This window comes from Orycteropus afer, unplaced genomic scaffold, assembly GCF_000298275.1.
Source record: "Orycteropus afer afer isolate SDZICR_OR568_19922 unplaced genomic scaffold, OryAfe1.0 scaffold00101, whole genome shotgun sequence".
In the NCBI taxonomy this organism is placed as follows: Eukaryota; Metazoa; Chordata; class Mammalia; order Tubulidentata; family Orycteropodidae; genus Orycteropus; species Orycteropus afer.
Window position 1 is genome coordinate 8,449,869 of NW_006921688.1, and position 18,471 is coordinate 8,468,339.

General features: G+C 38.7%; 1 protein-coding gene across 1 annotated transcript in view; it reads right to left on the reverse strand.

The window, feature by feature from the left end:
- Positions 1-18,471, reverse strand: part of SYNE1 (spectrin repeat containing nuclear envelope protein 1) — a 578,063-nt gene that overhangs the window by 436,467 nt on the left and 123,125 nt on the right. Inside the window, exons 13-19 of the mRNA XM_007943230.2 lie at positions 14,756-14,868; positions 14,066-14,234; positions 7,246-7,342; positions 5,913-6,115; positions 2,383-2,547; positions 1,765-1,917; positions 31-174 (exon numbers count right to left, since the gene is read on the reverse strand). Of these exons, the coding sequence (XP_007941421.2) occupies positions 31-174; positions 1,765-1,917; positions 2,383-2,547; positions 5,913-6,115; positions 7,246-7,342; positions 14,066-14,234; positions 14,756-14,868 (1,044 nt within the window). The remainder of the gene's footprint in view (positions 1-30; positions 175-1,764; positions 1,918-2,382; positions 2,548-5,912; positions 6,116-7,245; positions 7,343-14,065; positions 14,235-14,755; positions 14,869-18,471) is intronic.

The following is an 18,471-nucleotide window of genomic DNA, read 5'->3' on the forward strand; positions in this document are numbered from 1 at the left end:
TGTGGGCATTGCATTCCAACATTTTCCAACCTTGGCTAGCTGCTCCTTGAGCTGAGACATGGTTGCAAACATTTCGTTCGCTTCTTCTTGGGAACTTTCTTTTGTGATGAGGTGGGCTGTCTTTGTGATCATCTTGTACTGAGCATCCATCACCGGCACCCTCTGCTCAATATCCTGCAGGAATCAATGAAACAGCTACATTAACACAGGGAGCCCTACCTTTGAATGTCAGGATTCCAAAGACGGCAGAACAAAAGCCAGTATGTATCATAGAATATTCTGCCTACAATGGGCATGTGGAGATTCCCATCAGTGCTTTATTACCAGGTACCAGGTGCTGTCCAGTTCCTTCTGACTCATATTGACCCCATATGTAAAGAGTGGAGTTACTCCATAGGGTTTTGAAGGCTGTGAGCTTTTGGGGGCAGATCACCAGGACTTTCTGGGTAGATTTGAACCGCCAGCCTTAGAGTTAGTAGTTGCGTGCTTAACCACTTGTACCACCACACAAAGACTCTTTTTCCTTCTTTATCAACATATTAAATAAATAAATAAATGAAAACTTCCCTTTAAAAATGAGCATAAGTCCTTAAGTTAACATAAAGATTAACTGAAGTAATCTAAACTTTCAAAAACTACCTGCAGGAGTTATAGTGGCTCAGTGGTTAAAGCATTTGGCTGCTAACCAAAAGGTTGGTGGTTCATACCCATCAGCTGTTCCATAGGAGAAAGATGATGCAGTCTGCTTCCCTAAAGATATATGGCCTTGGAAACTATGGGACAGTTCTACTCCATCCTATGGGGTCTCAAGGAGTCAGGATCGACTCGATGGCAATGCTTTTCATTTGGTTTGGAATGTACTATGTAAATACTATGCCATGTAAACACATGTTAACAATCTGGGGCTATTCCTGTGACTTCAAATATTAAATGCATTCCCCCCCCCCGACACACACACACTTAGGGAGCTCTGGTGGCATAGTGCCTAAGGCACTTGACTGCTAACCAGAAGGCTGGCGATTCAAACCCACCAGCCACTCCTTGGAAGGAAGGTTGGGCAATCTACTTCCATAGTGATACTGACTTGAAAACCGAAGGAGGGATTGCTATGAGTCGGATCTGACTCGATGGCAATGAGTTTAGTTTATAGTAAAGCAATGCATTGCCACTGTGGACAATTTTGAAAGCAGAGCTATTAGCATCAAGAAAATTAAAGTTCCCTATAGTCTTTTCACACCATGATAATCAGAGTGAACATCTTCCTACATCATTAATCTTTTTTCCCTGTGTTTTTATATATTCATTAAAATTTTTTAACGTTGATTGCTTTTCAAGTGCAATAATATATTGTACAATCTTTCCATGTCATTAAATATTCTTCCAGTACTTCATTTTTGAGGCTGCAAAGCATTCAAAATACAGAACTATCACAACTCATTTGATAAAAAGCCTTATTATTGACAGCAAGTATCTAATTCCTTATTGTTGGACACACTCATCTATAGAAGTCTCTTATTTTCTCTTAGTGCTTTATTACTGCAGTTTACAAGGGTCCAAGTTGAACAACCAGTTTGAAGTTACTCTACTTGGTCCAAACAGAACTTGACAAAATTCAAATCCATTTCTTACGGGAGGTGCAGATCAGGACTTGCAGAACTTGTCAAAGATCTAGAAATAGTGTGTGCAATCAGGTGAGTAACCCCTCTGATTTGTTTTCCTTCAGGGCAGAATGTATCTTTTATGATCCAGAATAATCCCCCTCACCTCCAAATCTTGAATTAATAACTTGACATTAATAAAGGAGACTTCCAAGGGTTCCGAAAGTTTCCTCTGGGCTTCAGCTGCAAAAGTAGACAAGGTCTCTACACACTCTGTGTATTCTTTCTTGATTCTATCCATCTCGTCAGCTCGAGCATACTGCGAGGAAAAGGGTGGGGCGGCATAGTGGCAAACCGTTAAGCAGAGACACTGACTACCCACCACCTTCACTATCACGCACTGTCTGCAACTGGTGTAGGGGAAAAAAGGCTCTAATTCCTGATTCTTATTTTAAAGAGACCTGCATTAAATTCAATTACTGTGAAAAAAAGGAACTAGCATAAAAACTAAGAACTTAAGCTCTGTTTTGAAGCATGAATCATTCCATATTAAGTTAATCCCATATGTCAACATAATCCTTAATCACATCATAATTTCTGTAATGTTCCTCCATTAAAAAGGAAAAGAATGAATTACTGAATACAAGACATACACTTCTAGACATATCTATACTCTGCATTCATAAGCCCGTATTCTGTGAGAGTGAGATAGTCTCTAAACAGTGCTTATCCAACAGTTACAATACATGCATGTGCTGGGAAAATAGAGATTTGAGAGACATACTTGCTTGACTTCCATAAATAACTCCCTCCATCGCCCATTTAGCAATAATAACTGCTGCTTAAGATCTTGGGAGACAATCTCATCACATGTTTCAATCAGAAAATTGCCAGCATCATTCATAGTAGTGTGCTGCTGGATCCAGTGAGGCAAATTTCGAAAAAAATCCTAAACAGTAAAGAACGCACAATATCGGACACCATACACCAAAATAAATAAATAAATAAATAACCAATATGAAAGTGACCAGACGGAGAGAAATATCATTGTTCTAAAACTTGTACAAATATTAAGGTATATCTTAAATCTCTTTCAAAATACAACTGTTTACTAAAGAGGTTCAAAAATATAAACTTAAAATAATGTCATGTTCTTGTTTAAAAAATTCTATTTTGCTATTGCAAAACATACAGCAATTCACCTGTTTCTACATGTCCCATTCAGTGACACTCATTATATTCAAGTGCAACCATTGTCACCCTCCTTTTCTAAGTTGTTCTTCCCCCATTCACATAAACTTCCAGTCCCTAAGGTTCCTATCTAATCTTTCTAGTTGCCGCTGTCACTTTGATCCCATAGAGATAGTTCATAAAAGAGTATAATGCTCAAGGCAGATAATTTTTATGTTAAGCTCAACTACTGTTCGGTTTTAAGAAAACTTCAGGGGATATTTTTGGTTTAAGTTTTAAAGATTATCTCAGAACAACAGTTTCAGGAGTTCATCCAACCTCTTTCAAAAAGAATTTGAAATTCTGTTCTGTATTTTCCCCCTTTTGATCAGGATTCTTCTACAGAATCTTTGATCAAAATGCTCAGTATTAGTAACTGGGCACCATCCAGATCTTCTGGTCTCATGGCAAAGAAGGCATTTGTTTATGGAGATAGTTAGCCACACATTCCATACCCTCCTATTCTTGAACTTCCTTTTTTGCTTCAGAAGACCATATACCATATTCTTTGCTGAAGACATGACAAAAAATTGTGACCATTTTCTGTTATTCCTATTTTACAGCTGAAAAAGCTGAATTTCAGAAAGTCCAAGAGAATTATACATCATCTTCTAATAAATACCAGTGTCAAGGTCATATAAAATGTAAAACATTTTGGGAAAATAAATGGCTTTGTTAAAAAAAATCAAATGAACTTTTAATCTGTTACTTTTGATTTTAAAATCTGGACATGCTGCATCAAGGTAATTATCAGTTATTGAGATAAACTATCAAAGGAAAAAAATTTAAAATTTAAAATTTACATCAATGACACTTAATTAATAACATCCTCCCTTATTTTTTTACAGTAAAAATGAGGCAGTTTCCAACTCATTCCAAGTTAAATGCATGAGGACATGTATACACACATGTATAAACCACAGTAAAAACAAAGATAATTCAAAATGCATTTCATAGCCCTGTGTAGGAGGCATTCCTACATGAATATATGAAGACACTTCTGTTTTGGTGCTTACATGCCTTTGAATCAAATTAACACACGACAGCCACCAGGGCGCTGCTGGTCTAATCGAAAAAGCAGCATCTTTTTGTCATTGTCATCGACCCACAAATATTCAATCTATATGACATATAAAGTGATTACATATTTTTTAAGAAATTATCAATCTACTAGTATAACACAATGACAGAGAAACCAATCTTGGACAAGCAGGAATTACAATGTATGCACTGTATAGGCAAACATTGTTTTATTGCACCTCACTTTGTTGTATGACACACATATTGCAGTTTTTACACATTGAATGTGTGTGGCAACCCTGAATCAGGCAAGTACATGGGCACCATTTTTCCAACAGCAAGTGCTCACTTCCTGTCTCTGTGTCACATTTTGGTAATTCTCACAATATTTCAAACTTGTTCGTAATGCTAATGTACACTTAATAGACTACTGCACAGTGTAATCATGAGTCAGAATCGATTCCACGGCAGTGGGTTAGGTTTCGGTTTATAGTGTAAACATAACATTTATATGCATTGGGAAGCGAAAAAAAATTGTGTGGCTTGCTTTATTGCAATATTCACTTTCTTGTGGTCGTCTGGAACCAAACCTACACTATCTCCAAGGTGTGCCTATACTTCATAAGGGAGGATGGCACTGCAATATTTATTAACATATTGATTTGCCATCCGAAAGACATGGTTAGAGAATGTTAACACCTTCTTTGTGGCCATGCTGGAATGCTTGCTCTGGTTGGAGAAATTCTGAACTCTCTAAAATATGGAACAATACAGTTAAGCTAAAACTCAGAACTCCTGAAGTTCGTGGTACAGCATCTAGCAAACCCCCACCACAATTACCATTTCAAATCTGCTCACAAACCAACCACCGAAACACCTAAGATTCCATTTTTAACTCTTCCTCAATATAGCCCAGAACTATTTATTACCTTTCCCACAATTCGCAATGAAAGTGGAAGCATTTTTTACAAAATACATTCTTGTTCATTTTTGTCAATGATTGCTTTGAGTTTTCTATTGGCTACTTCCAGTGAAGTACTTATAAAATAATTATATAAAGAGATATTAATAAAATAAGTATGTAGAAATTTCTCCATTTCATTGATATTTACATGGAAGTGACATTGGAGTAATACAGTAGCTCTCTCCACACATACATACACAGGTAACTGGCAAAAAACAAAAATGAAAGGCACTCTTACTCAGAATAAGATCCTTGACTATGGGTTGAGAAAAAAAAATATATATATATCCAAAAAGATGAAAATGTCCTGGTCTGGTTGTTTAACTGTGTATGCCACTGCACAGATTCAGTATTAGGCTAACCAGAGTTGTTTTCATCCTCTCAGAAATTAGTAAACCCACCATGGTAAGGCAGTCGGCTGCTAACCAAAAGGTCAGAGGCTCCAACCCACCAGCTGTTCCACAGGAGAAAGATGAGGCAGTCTGCTTCTATAAAGATCTATAGCCTCGGAAGTCCTATGAGGGTCTCTATAAGTCAGAATCCACTCGATGGCAGTGGGTTTGGTTTTCGCTTTGGGCCCTAGGCAGACTTCTTCACAGACAGACTGTTTTGTGATATAGCACCCTCTGCTGCCCAATGGGTCTGAGTGACTTTCCATCAGTTAACTGCTCTTCTGAATGCAAAAGTCAAACACTGAACTCCTCAAACAGGGAACTGTATGAACAGAACTTTTACTAAGCAGCGTATTCATTGATCAGGAGCTCTGGTAGTGTAGTACCTAAGGCATTTGACTACTAACCAGAACGCTGGCGGTTCAATCCCACCAGCCACTCTGCGAAGGAAGGTTGGACAACCTACTTCTGTAGTGATACTGCCTTGGAAACCCAAGGAGGGGTCGCTATGAGTCGGATCCGACTCAATGGCAGTGAGTTTGGTTTCGGTTTTATTCATTGATCTAACATCATATACTCATCTGAAAACACCCAAGCACTCTCTAGTCACACTTGCAAAGAGATAATACTCCCGAGTAAGCTGTAGTATATCATCCCTCAATTCTAAATTCACGTAAAGTCTTTTTCTTTTGTATGAAACAATCTCACCTTTTTGGCATGCTCTGTCTGATTCAGCATTTTTTCAGCATCTTCTAGCCAAGCTTGAAGACTAGCCACAGTATTGCCATATCGGTCCCAGTTGGAAATGACTTCTTCCAGCATGCTCCTCACACTTCTCACTTCCACAGACAGGTTCCTCCACTGAGCGGTGGTTTCGTTCATGAACTTCATCACATTCTCTGCTTCCTCCACTGGAACAGGGAAACTGCCTTAGACTCCTTACTTAACATTTTAAACCCCCCACACCCTTGTTCTGTGGTCTTAGCTGCTAGCGTGCATTCATAGGCTTTCTTTAGATTAGCAAATTAACAGATATAACGTGAGCATCTCACTCAGTGGATACTGGCAGTAACAACACATTATTCACAGGCATTTATCAAGACTAAAGATGAGAATACATTTAAAATTTCTGATAGATTGGATGCAAACAATGGCATCTGTGTACTGGTTTGCATTTCATATGTGCCCGAAGAAGCGGAGACACAGAGTTCATACTCCAGTTCATTCATCAACAGATATGACAAGCATTTAAAATGGAAAACAAAAGTATATTACAACTTTTGGGTTTACACTAACTTAATGGGTAGGGAAGAGGCTAACACACTCGGCTGTTCACTGAAAGACTGGAGGTTCAAGTCCACTCACAGATCCCTCAGAAGAAAGGCCTGAGGAGGTACTTCTGAAAAGTCAGACCTATTTCTGAAAGCCCGAAGGGGCATAGGTGTCCTCTGATGCACGGGGAGTGACTGGGAGTCAGAATTAACTGGATGGAAACTTTTTTTTTTTTTAAAGCCCTCATTTACTGGATTATGATATTCAATTTTTTTCCTCTGTGTTTAATCATCAGAATTGAAAAGAGGTTGGAAAACTGCAATTTAGAAAATGGATGCTTATTTTGCTCTCTCTTAGGAAATAACATGGGGAGCTCTGGTGTTGTAGTGCCTAAGGCATTTGACTGCTAACCAGAAGGCTGGCAGTTCAAACCCACCAGCCACTACTTTCGTAGTGATACCACCTCGGAAACCCAAGGAGGAGTTGCTATGAGTCGGATCTGACTCCACAATGGTGAGTTTTTTGTTTTGGGGTTTTTTTTTAGGAGATAACACACACAGAAGAGTATCATTATGCAGGTTGGGCACAGGACAAAATCCCCTATGGCCAAAAGGACAATTCAGGGGACTGAGTCAAATATGTGTTCTCCAAGCCAATGGCATCGTCACCAAGGATTCCACAGAGAATAAACATTAGCGGATGACACAAAAACTGTAGGTTCTACATCTGACCGAATTCCACACCGCAATGAACTCTGTCATACGTTTACCTGACCCATCTGCCTTGACATACATCTCAGCCGTCTGTTTCAAGATCTGGTATGTCACTTCATACTGTTCAAAGAATTTGCTGTTTTCTATAAAAGACTAGAGAAGAGGGAGATGGTTAGAAGACAGCCATCACTAGGCGTACACAGAAATGCAAACAGCACGTCTCTTCAGTATTTCTTATTTTTGTTTGAGAATAAAGTAAGACTACAGCAGTCTAGTTGATCCATTATTTAGCTTTATGGATATTTTATCCAAATTTCCTAAGCTGACTCCTCTTAAAACTATCAAATTAGTTCCATTACTAGAAGTAACCTAAATTTATTCTGACATATAAATTGATTCTAACGCAGCATAGATGGGGAAGTTATTCACTTTCTTTGCTACCCAAGGGTTTACTATCAGAACAGGCAGGTATTTCCACACAGAATCTTGGCCTACCATTTAGAAAGCAGGGAATTTGGGAGAACATTTGAAATGGTCCCACTGTGCTTTAGCTGTGCAATTCTTTTGCTCTTTGAACATTAATCCTCATGAATGAGTGTTCTGAGGAACTTCAGATTAGAAATAAATGGTGCGTGTACAAGCACGTCCCTTAAAATACAAAGTAAGTACAATGTGTACAAGTGGAAAAATCGAAATCGTCTCATACTCCATGTTATGAGTGGTCTCATGTTTCTAATAGTTTAAAAAAATTACAGATAAGACTTGTCTATATCTTGATCTCTACATAATTTACATATGTAATAGAGTCACTACCAGCAAATGTGTACTGAGAAAACCTATGCAAAAAAAAAAAAAAAAAAATCCTTCAAGGAAGATTAAGAAAGCCTAAGGTTCGTTTCTAATAGTTTAAAAAAATTACAGATAAGACTTGTCTATATCTTGATCTCTACATAATTTACATATGTAATAGAGTCACTACCAGCAAATGTGTACTGAGAAAACCTATGCAAAAAAAAAAAAAAAAAATCCTTCAATAAGTTTTGTTATTGTTAACTCCAGGAAACATGAAATACTTCCTATATTAAAGATAATTCATTCCGAGTCCTGTAAAGTAGAAAATTAATGCATTTATAGTTAACAACATATCGCCAGAACTCTTCAGTTTCTTTTAATAGGGTAATGAGTTCCTACAATTGGAACCATTAAAACTACCTGGTAAATGTCACTATCGTACAATGCAGCATTAGCCGTACAAAAGAAGCCCACGGTCTGTAGAGGAAGCTTAGGATGCTGGAAGTGAAGACAGGCGATGCTCGTGTGGAGAGGCAAGTCCACAGACATCCTTGTTTTTTACTGGCAAGTGTTCATCATGTTTCAATACAACATTTAAGGTCATTTCATATATAGTACATTTTGTATCATTTTAAGTTTATAAAGCATGGACTTACATATTATCCCTAGGGAGTAAGTCAACAGAGAAAGCTGAAAGTTACCTAGGATGGGCGGTTTCGTGATGAATACTGTACTCACTAATTTTAATGTTGTTGTTGTTGTTGTGCCGTCGAGTCGGCCCCCACTCGTAGTGACCCCTCCTTGGGTTTCCGAGGCGGTATCACTACGGAAGTAGGATTGCCCAACCTTCCTTCCGAGGAGTGGCTGGTGGGTTTGAATCGCCAGCCTTCTGGTTAGCAGTCAAGTGCTTTTAGCCACTATGCTACCAGAGCTCCTACTAATTTTAATAGGACTTCTTATTTTTGATTGAGAACAAATTAAGACAATAGAAGTCTGGTTAATTCATAACTTATTGTCATTTAATTTTGAGTAATTTAACTAAATGAACAAGTCATAGTTTGATCAGAAATGGAAAATGACACCGAAGGTTCAAGACACTGATATAAGAATTTGAAGAAGTAAATATATTTGACAAAGTTTTGAAAAGTCACTATTTAGTTCTGGCACAAATTTCAAGAGGCTAATGGGAAAACAAGTGCTCTAAATGATAACAAAAGTGGCAATGGTGCCTGAATTGGACCAAAAGTCTTAAATGTCCTTTTGCTAATAAATAAATAAATAAATAAATAAATAAGTCTTTTGCTAATAATAATATAAATAATTAAAAATGCACAAGATACAAAAGTTTATCTCCAGTTTCATTTCCCACCCAAAAAAGGATAACAAAGGAATTTTAAGAGTATTATAAAAGGCGTTTTGAGAGCTAACAGGAAGGTTGGTGGTTCAAACCCCCACCCACTCCATGTAAGGAATTTGGGCAATCTACTTCTGTAAAGATTTACATCCTTGGAAACCCAATGGGGGTCAGTTTGAGTGAGAACTGACTTGATGACAGTGGGTTTGTTTTGTTTTAGGGGGTATGAATGGTGTAAGGATGCACTATTTCTGAGCCTCCTTATCAGGTTGTTGCCATGAACTGCTGTGAATAGATTGCAACTCATGACAACCTTGTGTGTGAAGAGTGAAACTGCTGCAGAGAGTTTTCATGGCTATGACCTTTCAGAAGCAGGTCACCAAGCCTGCCTTCCCAGGCACCACTGGGCGGGTTGGAACAGCCCACTTTTCAGCCAGTGGTCAGCAGAGCACTGAACGGTTTGTGCCACCCGGGAGGCCTCCTTGTTAGAAAGACTAAACAATTTTTGAAGGGAGATAACTTATTTGTTATTTTAATTTTTATTGTTTCATTTAAGTTGGCCCTTAGGTGTTTTGTTTTTTTCCCCTGAGTACACAGTAAATCCATTTAATAATATTAATTATTCTGTCTGTTAGAATCGCTTTAGTAGGGGAGCTGCCGAATCTTTCTTTCACTGTGAGCTATCTAGCTATAGGCTCGCCAAAAAATGCATAAAACGAAAGTATACTTAAACGTTGCAATGATAGCATACGTTTATTTCTTTCAAACCAAGGCTTAAATTGGATATCAAGTTAATAAATAAGCCATGTTAGAGGATTTATAAAGTTGATGTTACTTCAAGAAAAATAAAACATCTTTTGATTCCACGAAACTCAACGTACTAGTGGAAGTGACTGAATTTTGAGTTTCACAAGATGGGAATACCAAAACCACCAAACTCACTGCCATCGAGTTGGACCTGACTCATAGTGACCCCTACTTGGGTTTCTGAGGCGCTATCACTACGGAAGTAGATACTGCCTCAGAACCTTCCTAACCTGCTAACTTAAGATTTTTTAAATAAACTTAGAGGAGTGGTATTATCAGGATTGGCTATTTACATTAACAAGTACACAGATAATAAAATAAATATCTGCATTTCCATAATTGACAATTCCAAGAGCTCTTCTTCCCATACTTTTTCCTCTTTGGACACTGATGACATTTTCCATGTTGTGCCACCACTATTGCTACACTTTTCCAAATATTCCATACCGTTAGCATGAACTCAATGACCCACAAACAGAAGCTTCCCCTTTTCCCCTCCCTCCTATTCCTAAAAACCCACCCACTGTTGTCCACTTGGATCACTCCTTAGGTTTCCAAGGCAGTATCACTATGGATATGGAAGCAGATTGCCCACTCTTCCTTCTGAGGAGTGGCTGGTGGGTTTGAACTGTCAGTCTTCTGGTTAGCAGTCAAATGCCTTGGTTTCTATACACATGCATATATATATAAAATATATATATATAATTTTTTTTCCCCACCCCATGGAGGATTTTCCCTCCTCTCCCCTCCCATCTCTGGTAACCAACAAAGAAAGTTTCCTTCCATGGATAAATGTTTCCTTGACTTTTACAATGGTGGACTAATGCGATATTGGTCCTTCTGTGACTGATGTATTTCACTCAGCATAAAGTCCTCCAAGTTCATCCATGTTATGCAAAGTTTTGCAGATTCTACGTTATACTTTAGGGTTGCACAGTATTCCATTGTGTGTATGTACCATAGTTTGGTTATCCATTCCTGGGTTGATGGGCACTTAGGTTGTTTCCATCTCTTTGCTATTGGGAATAGAGTTGCGATGAACATGGGTGTGCATAGAGCTCTTCCCTTATTTTCATGTGAACCAGAAGGCTAGTGGTTGAAATGTTATCTTATTTTTTCCACCCAAAAACTGAAGCAAGTGAGACATAATATGTTCAGGTCAACAATTCTGAGGGCAAGAACAAAACAATCATCTTTTGATTTACATTACAATGACTAATCTCTTATCAATAGCTAATTGCAGCAAACATTTGTGAGGTATTTCAAGAATTCCTTAAGCCCTTCTGGTCTGCACACCTGGTTGCCTGGGATGAGGGAGGTAAGAAGCACACTCTCTAATCCTGAGGAGTTTTTATCTTTTTCATTTTTGCAGATGACTAAGACTGAGTTGAGAATTCACACTAAAGGAAAGATAATTATGAAAACTTTACATCCGAGTATTATTTCAGCTATTCTTTGGGTCGAAGCACATGGCTCATTTCAATAATTTTGTTTTAGAAACCAAGGAAAGGATGGCATGGAAGAAACAGATTTTACATTATTCGAAAGCCTTCACACTCTTTGAAACATTCTGTTCCAAAGAGAATGAATTTCTTCACCAACCTCAAAAGGATCAGAGAGGCTCTACGTGGAACAGAAGGAAATATTTTGTCAGCCTTGTTCCTAGGAAAAGTCCCTATTATTCTATTATTATTATTATTATTATTATTATTATTAAAATTGTGGAGAAGGACTAAGTCTTCCAGAAAATAAGTCATTCACAAAGTCACATGGGTAGTGAGCCAGGAATCAACACATTTCTATATGACACTAGATGGGGGCAGGGGGCTTGCACATCTCCCCCTCCCACCTCTGCCATCCATGCTATGGTGTCTATCACAGAAGTAATAGCAACATTCAAAGCTATAGTACCTAAGCTTAAAATGTTGTCAAGTATGAGCAAATGTTCAACTAATACCTATGTAAGCTATACTCTTTAGCTGACTAAAACTGCAAGATATAACAATGATTTAGTCTTCCAAGTTTTAAAAAAGCTTTTCCACAGCCTATGTTGTTACAGAGGAAAGCCCAGTATTCAAGCAAAGAGCTTTTGACTTGAAACAATTTACATTCAAATTCAGGTTCCACCTCTAAGGATTGTGCCCCCTAGAGACTGTGACTTAATGCTTGGAAGCCTCCTAAACTTCCTCAGTGGATAAAACAACGCAAAATGCCCAGTCATAGGATTGAAATTGAAATAGAAGACAAAAGCACCTCACATATGTATTGTTCAATGCCTTACGTTCATTATAACTGTTAAATTAAAGGTAATTTAAAACTCTTCCTCTATTTAAAGGGGAAAGGAAGCATGAGCAACACTGAGTACTACTTAATATTAACAATTAATATTAATAGGCAGTTTTTCTGCAAGTGATGAGAAAAGAAGGAATGTCATTAAAACATGTTATGTTTGTAGAGTAATTATAGCAATTTTCAAAGTCACAAAGCTGTTTAAAATTAGCAGCTTAGTGAACTTCTCTTTAACTTTATGGAGTAGGCAGAAAGTACTGGTTATTTTTTAATCATTAATAACAGCTCTCTATTTATATAACCTTTAGAGAAATTCAAAGAGTGTTACTAACATCACTGTACTGGAATATCAACCTGGCAGAATGGTCCCATTAGGCATTTGAATCTGATTGGCTGCCCTGAAATAGCTAGACCACAGATGAAACGTGTATAATTATTTACTGGGTTCAGAATGTGTCAATTAACATGACTAAACCTGAAAATATAAACGCACATCTGTATTTAATGTCTAAAGGAATAATGGAATTGCTGAAGCCTAAAAAATTCATGTTTTCACTTTACTTTTTTTAAAAAATGAATAAAACAGCATATCCCAAAAGGTTTCATATTTTTCTCAAATGCTTCCTGGACCATTTAATAAATCTTGAGAAAGATTTTACTGGAAACCTGTTAAATCTTAATTTTTAAATGCATGTTGTTCACTCGTCACTTAGAAAATGGAGTTAAAATGCAGCAATCCTGGATGTTCTTGTAAAGGCATAGTTTCAATAGGTCAGCAAGCCCTTCATGTTAGAGTCCCAGACAAGTCAGTTTAGATATAGACTTAACATTGAAAAGGTTCATTCAGTTGTCATTTCGGATTTGTGATTGAACGTAAGTGGAACAGTGCTGGACTGAGGTGCCCCATTATAGATTAACGTGTGAACAACGTGTATTGTCAACAAGCTTATGGGAGAGGTGTATGTTTAATTTCCGAAGAGAAATAAACCACCTTTAAAAAAGATAAAACACTAACTACACGTATATGGAAGCTGCTCATGACAGAATAACCTTGTTAGCACGAAGCTGTTATTCTATGCAAATGCTATTTACCCACATGTGAAATAACATTTACAATATAAGTTGGTACAGAGCTTCACAGACAAAATTTAACTCTTTCTGAGGGCACACAAGAAACAAAGAAGCTCGGAATGAGTATGACAAAGATGGGTAGACCTGAAGTAACAAACCATCAAACAAACAAAAGAGATCGTCCCCACGTGGCCCAGTTAGAGTTGTCCTAAACACGAAGACATAATCCTCAAGTACTCTAATACCCTTTTGATGGTGAGTTTACAGTCAAAGTCATGGGTATGCAAGGCAAAAACTTTTTTTTAAGCAATAAAATCCAGTTCCAATTGTTCAGCTTAATCAATGGAGCAAAGCCTTTTCTCAACAAGGGATTTTTAAAGACTCAGATTTCTAAAAGTGCAGATTTTCAGTCCGGATTATTATAAAATGCTCATGAACATATCCACCTCACACACGGGTATCTCTACGCCTAAATTCCGGATTAAAATAGCATAGCATCAAATGCACCGGTTAGCTGCTGCACCCCAGGCTTCCTCTATCTCTGCCAAGCCAGGGAAACTCACAATGTAATTCTGCAGCAGCACCTCCACGGATTCCCTTCTCCCATACTTGATGATCCAAGACTTCAGCTTCGACTCAGCCAGAACCAGCAGCGAGAGCAGCCGGTACTTCAGCTCTAGGAATTCCATCCTCATCAAGTGCAGCTCTGACGTGGAGGAAACAAAACGAAACCTAGAAATAAAACACCAAGAATTCACAGAATGTAACTAATGGTAACAGAACGGTGCTTCTTTAACCTGTTACATTCAGCTTTCAAGACACACAGCCACAGGAGCTTTAACTCTGGGGGACCGCTGTCAGGAGATCTGCTTCCTCTTCCAGTTCTGTGTTTAAAGGCAAAGCATGATTGACTGAAGTCTGATTTAGTGCTTTCTCCTGCCAACACATCTCTGCTCTGTTGCTTTTCTAAGCTGCTTTTGCAATATTACATAATGTTCCCTACAGCACTGAATAACAAATACAGCCCAGGAAGAAGGCTTCTCTCTGAATTCCTGGCTGAGGGTAAATTCAGGTTTACTCTTTCCGATGAATAATATCTGGCATTCTTAGCATGTCGTATGGCAGCCCTATGTCGATCTACCAAATATAAGTATCTCTGTAGAAAAAGGAATTCATTGAAAAGGAAATAAATGTGCAAAGCCCCCACCGGCATTTTCAAAAGAGACTTCGTTTAAAGCCAGGCGTCCGCTTACCTCTCGGCCATGTCCTCTAATTGGTCAGGGGGCACGGGGATCCCGTTCACAGACCTGGTCCGGTAGATTTCATGGAATGCTCTTTTGTGGGCGTCTGTGTTTTGAAGCAGATCCTAAGACACAATTTCAAAAAAAATTTTTTTTTTTTTTTTTTTTTTAAATGAGGCAACGTGTTCACAGAAGGAAAAGCAGCATAATTTTTCGGCTGCACCAGTGAGTCGAGGTGTTCAACAATTTCACCACTGCTGCACTCCTCTGCAGCTCGGTCCCTCTCGTGGGCTTGCCCCTTTGACAGGAGCCGTGTGCTTCTGTGGCGGACACTGTGCTCAGCTGGGTCTAGTAATTATGACATGTTAGAAACACACATGACACGTGCACAGCAATCCATTCAGACATTTTAAAGGCACATGGTGCCAAGGGAATTGCTGCTATAAACAATGATGTGTCAATACTTTTTTCCTCCTTCATTTGGACAAGTTTTTTTTTTTTTTTTAAAAAAAAAAAAAGCTTAAAAGTAAGCATACCTAATGGAACCTTTTAATGGTAAAAGATACTAACTCTCTGTGGTAACTTTATTCCAAATGAGCACAAGCCATTATATAGGGGTATTTGTTTGCCATCTAAAGTAAGTCAATTATGTTGCAATATATTATGAAAGTCACCTAATGGTTAGAACATTGCAACCAAGCAAGGAACATCCCCTAGCTGTCACAGGGGAAGACGGGCTGTTTATAACTATTGTCTGCAGACTGTATAAAACTAGTAGCCATTGAGACAACTGACTCATGGCAACCTCACCCGTGTCAGAGCAGAACTGTACTCCATACTATTTTCAACAGCTGATCTTTTGGAAGCTGATTGCCGGGCTGTTCTTCACAGGTGCTTCTGGGTGAACTCAGACCTCCAACCCGCAAGTGAGCATGTTAATGCTTTGCACCACCCAGAAACTCTTGCAGACGGAAATCTGCTGCTATCAAGTCAATTCTCATTCACAGCTACCCTTCAGAACAGAGCAGAACTGCCCCAATGGGTTTCCAAGGCCGTAAACCTTTGTAGAAGCAGACTGCCTCATCTTTCTCCCACGGAGCAGCTGGGAGGTTTAAACTGCTGACCTCTTGGTTGGCAGCCGAATGCTTTAACCACAGTACCATCTGAACTCCTTATAGACTATAGAGAATTCCACAAATATGAATCATTTTTAAGGTTAATCTGAATCTCCCTTGCTTTGTTTGCTGAATATAACAGGTTAAAACCCAGGTTGTTTGCTGGGTTTTCCACTGTCAACAAACTTCTTTATTTATTACAAGATCACACGAACTTCACAATTTCCAGCCAATTTCTAACACAGAAGCAAAGAAAAAGTGGTGAAAGGAAATCCATGCCCTGTTTTCTGGACCTTAGTTTGTCTCATGAGCAGAATAAATGGTCAACAGTTTGTTGCTCCTAGAAAAGTAAGACACATTAGTTGACCAGAATGATAAAATTAATATTGTTACTCTCAAACCAGGACTTACTGGATTAATTAGAAGAAAGAGAATCAGAAAAACAACTCACAAAACATGAGAAACAATTGTGAAAGGGGAAAATGAAGGCTGTCATGAATTAAAGTGTTAAGATCCTATGTGTTTGTCCAGAGAAGTGATATTAATTTTTATATCATAGAAAGATCCAGCCAAACTATTCCTATTCTGATGTGTTTTGCTATGATTACATTTTGACCTGCTTTGTATCTATAGGAGCCCTGGCAGGATAGTGGTTAAGGCATTCAGCTGTTTTCCAAAAGGTCAGTGGTGTGAACCCAGTAGTTGTTCTACAGGAGAAAGATGAGGAAGTCTTTTGTAAAGATTTACAGCCTTGGAAACCCTATGGGGCAGTTCTACTCTATCCTACAGGGTCGCTATGAGTTGGAATCCATTCGATGGCAGTGGGATTCACGCTTTTTAGCACCTATAGATAACCAACCAGCCACTCCTCGGAAGGAAGATGGGGCAATCTACTTCCGTAGTGATATTGCCTCGGAAACTCAAGGAGGGGTCACTATGAGTCGGGTTTGACTCGATAGCACATAACAATAACAACAACAACATAGATAACTGCATAGATATCCCTAAGTCATTCATACCCAGAGAGATGGTACTGAGTACAGACATGGGCTGCTCACAAGGAAAACCAAATGACAGAGTATTGTACTTAGAATAGCTATTGATAATGGGTGTTTGTCCCTTTCTCCCCTATTTATGACATCCTGTACACACTGCTGTGACTTATAGTCTTGACTGAACAACCTCCAAGTGACTTCAGGGGCAAACTGTGAGCCACCACTACCCCAGGCCTGATTTGTTATATGTGACTACATGTTAATGTATGGATGGGTGTCTCTTTTTGTATTGGAATACCCAAGTGTTCAGTGGTCTTTTGAAAAGCTTCCCCTGTTGTAGTTTTTAGGGTCTAATTCATTGAGAAAAATCTTAACAAGTTATCAAAGCAAACAGAAGACTTTTCAGGCAGCTGATGAAAATATGTCTACTACTTGCATTCTGTCACTGGGTACTTTGAAAGGCCCTCTCTACAGAAGGGCTAAATACCAGACAAAACATATCATTTTAATTCACTGCTGGGTTCACAGGAAGTACATGAAATCTTATAGATCTTCCACTCTAAGTAAAACATGACCCCACACACACCAGGGCACAAATGAATTGGAATAGCCAGGTTGTCCTGGGCACATATCCACACTATTGCTGCAGGTGATTGAGTATAGGGACATGAACAAGGTAAGAAGCCTGACTCCTCCATTAGCCAGAAGCTTCAAAGCACTAACGTGGTCTTCATTAGCAGCAGATGAAGATGACTAGGGAAAGTAAAGACCACTAAACACAGGGAGCAGGCCACTATGAGTAAGAGTCAATCAGAAGGACTTCCGGTAAGATGGAGAAATAGGAGACAAGCAACACAGACCCTCTTCAACAAAGAAAAGAAACACTAATTGACAGAGATACAGAAGATAGTCCTGGAGCCCTGAGCTTTGAAAAGAACTATACAGAAGTGGAAAAACTTGAATGAAAACAGTGAGTACAGAGACTGTTTGAGCTGCGGACTGTCAGCTACTCTGGCAGGATCAACAGCCTGAATATTTCTAAGAGGTATTGGGACCTTAGAATTGACCTAAAGATCAGACTTGGTCACCCAGGGCTGCAGAGACAACTGCATTAGTGGCCTACGACTAGGAAGGGAAACAGCAAGGAGGGAGACAACCTGAGCTGTTGACTTTCTGCTGTCCAGAGGGCACAGCCATTTTGATTGTTTCCATGTGACAGCCATTTTGGATTTTTAAAGTGACTGAGGGTGCAGCTATTTTGAATGTTTACAAGTGGCAACCATTTTGGATCTTAATGTGATAGTACTCTCATTCAGATTCCAGGGACCTAAGAATAGGCTTTGTTTGCCAAGGTCAGCAGGGACATATGAGAGGCTGACAACAGGAAAGGAGATAGGTAGTAAGTGTATAAGTGCTGTGAACTAGTGAATAGAGGAGCACAGCACAGTACCCTACTTGCCTAGATAACATACAAACAAAATAAAGAAAATGAGTCATTCCAACACACAATCACCAATTAAATATAGACACAAAAATGTCACAATGCCTTGGAGACAACAGAGCATCACAGTCCACACAAAAAAGCAAGATAAAGCAGGAGAAACAAGGGACCAGGATA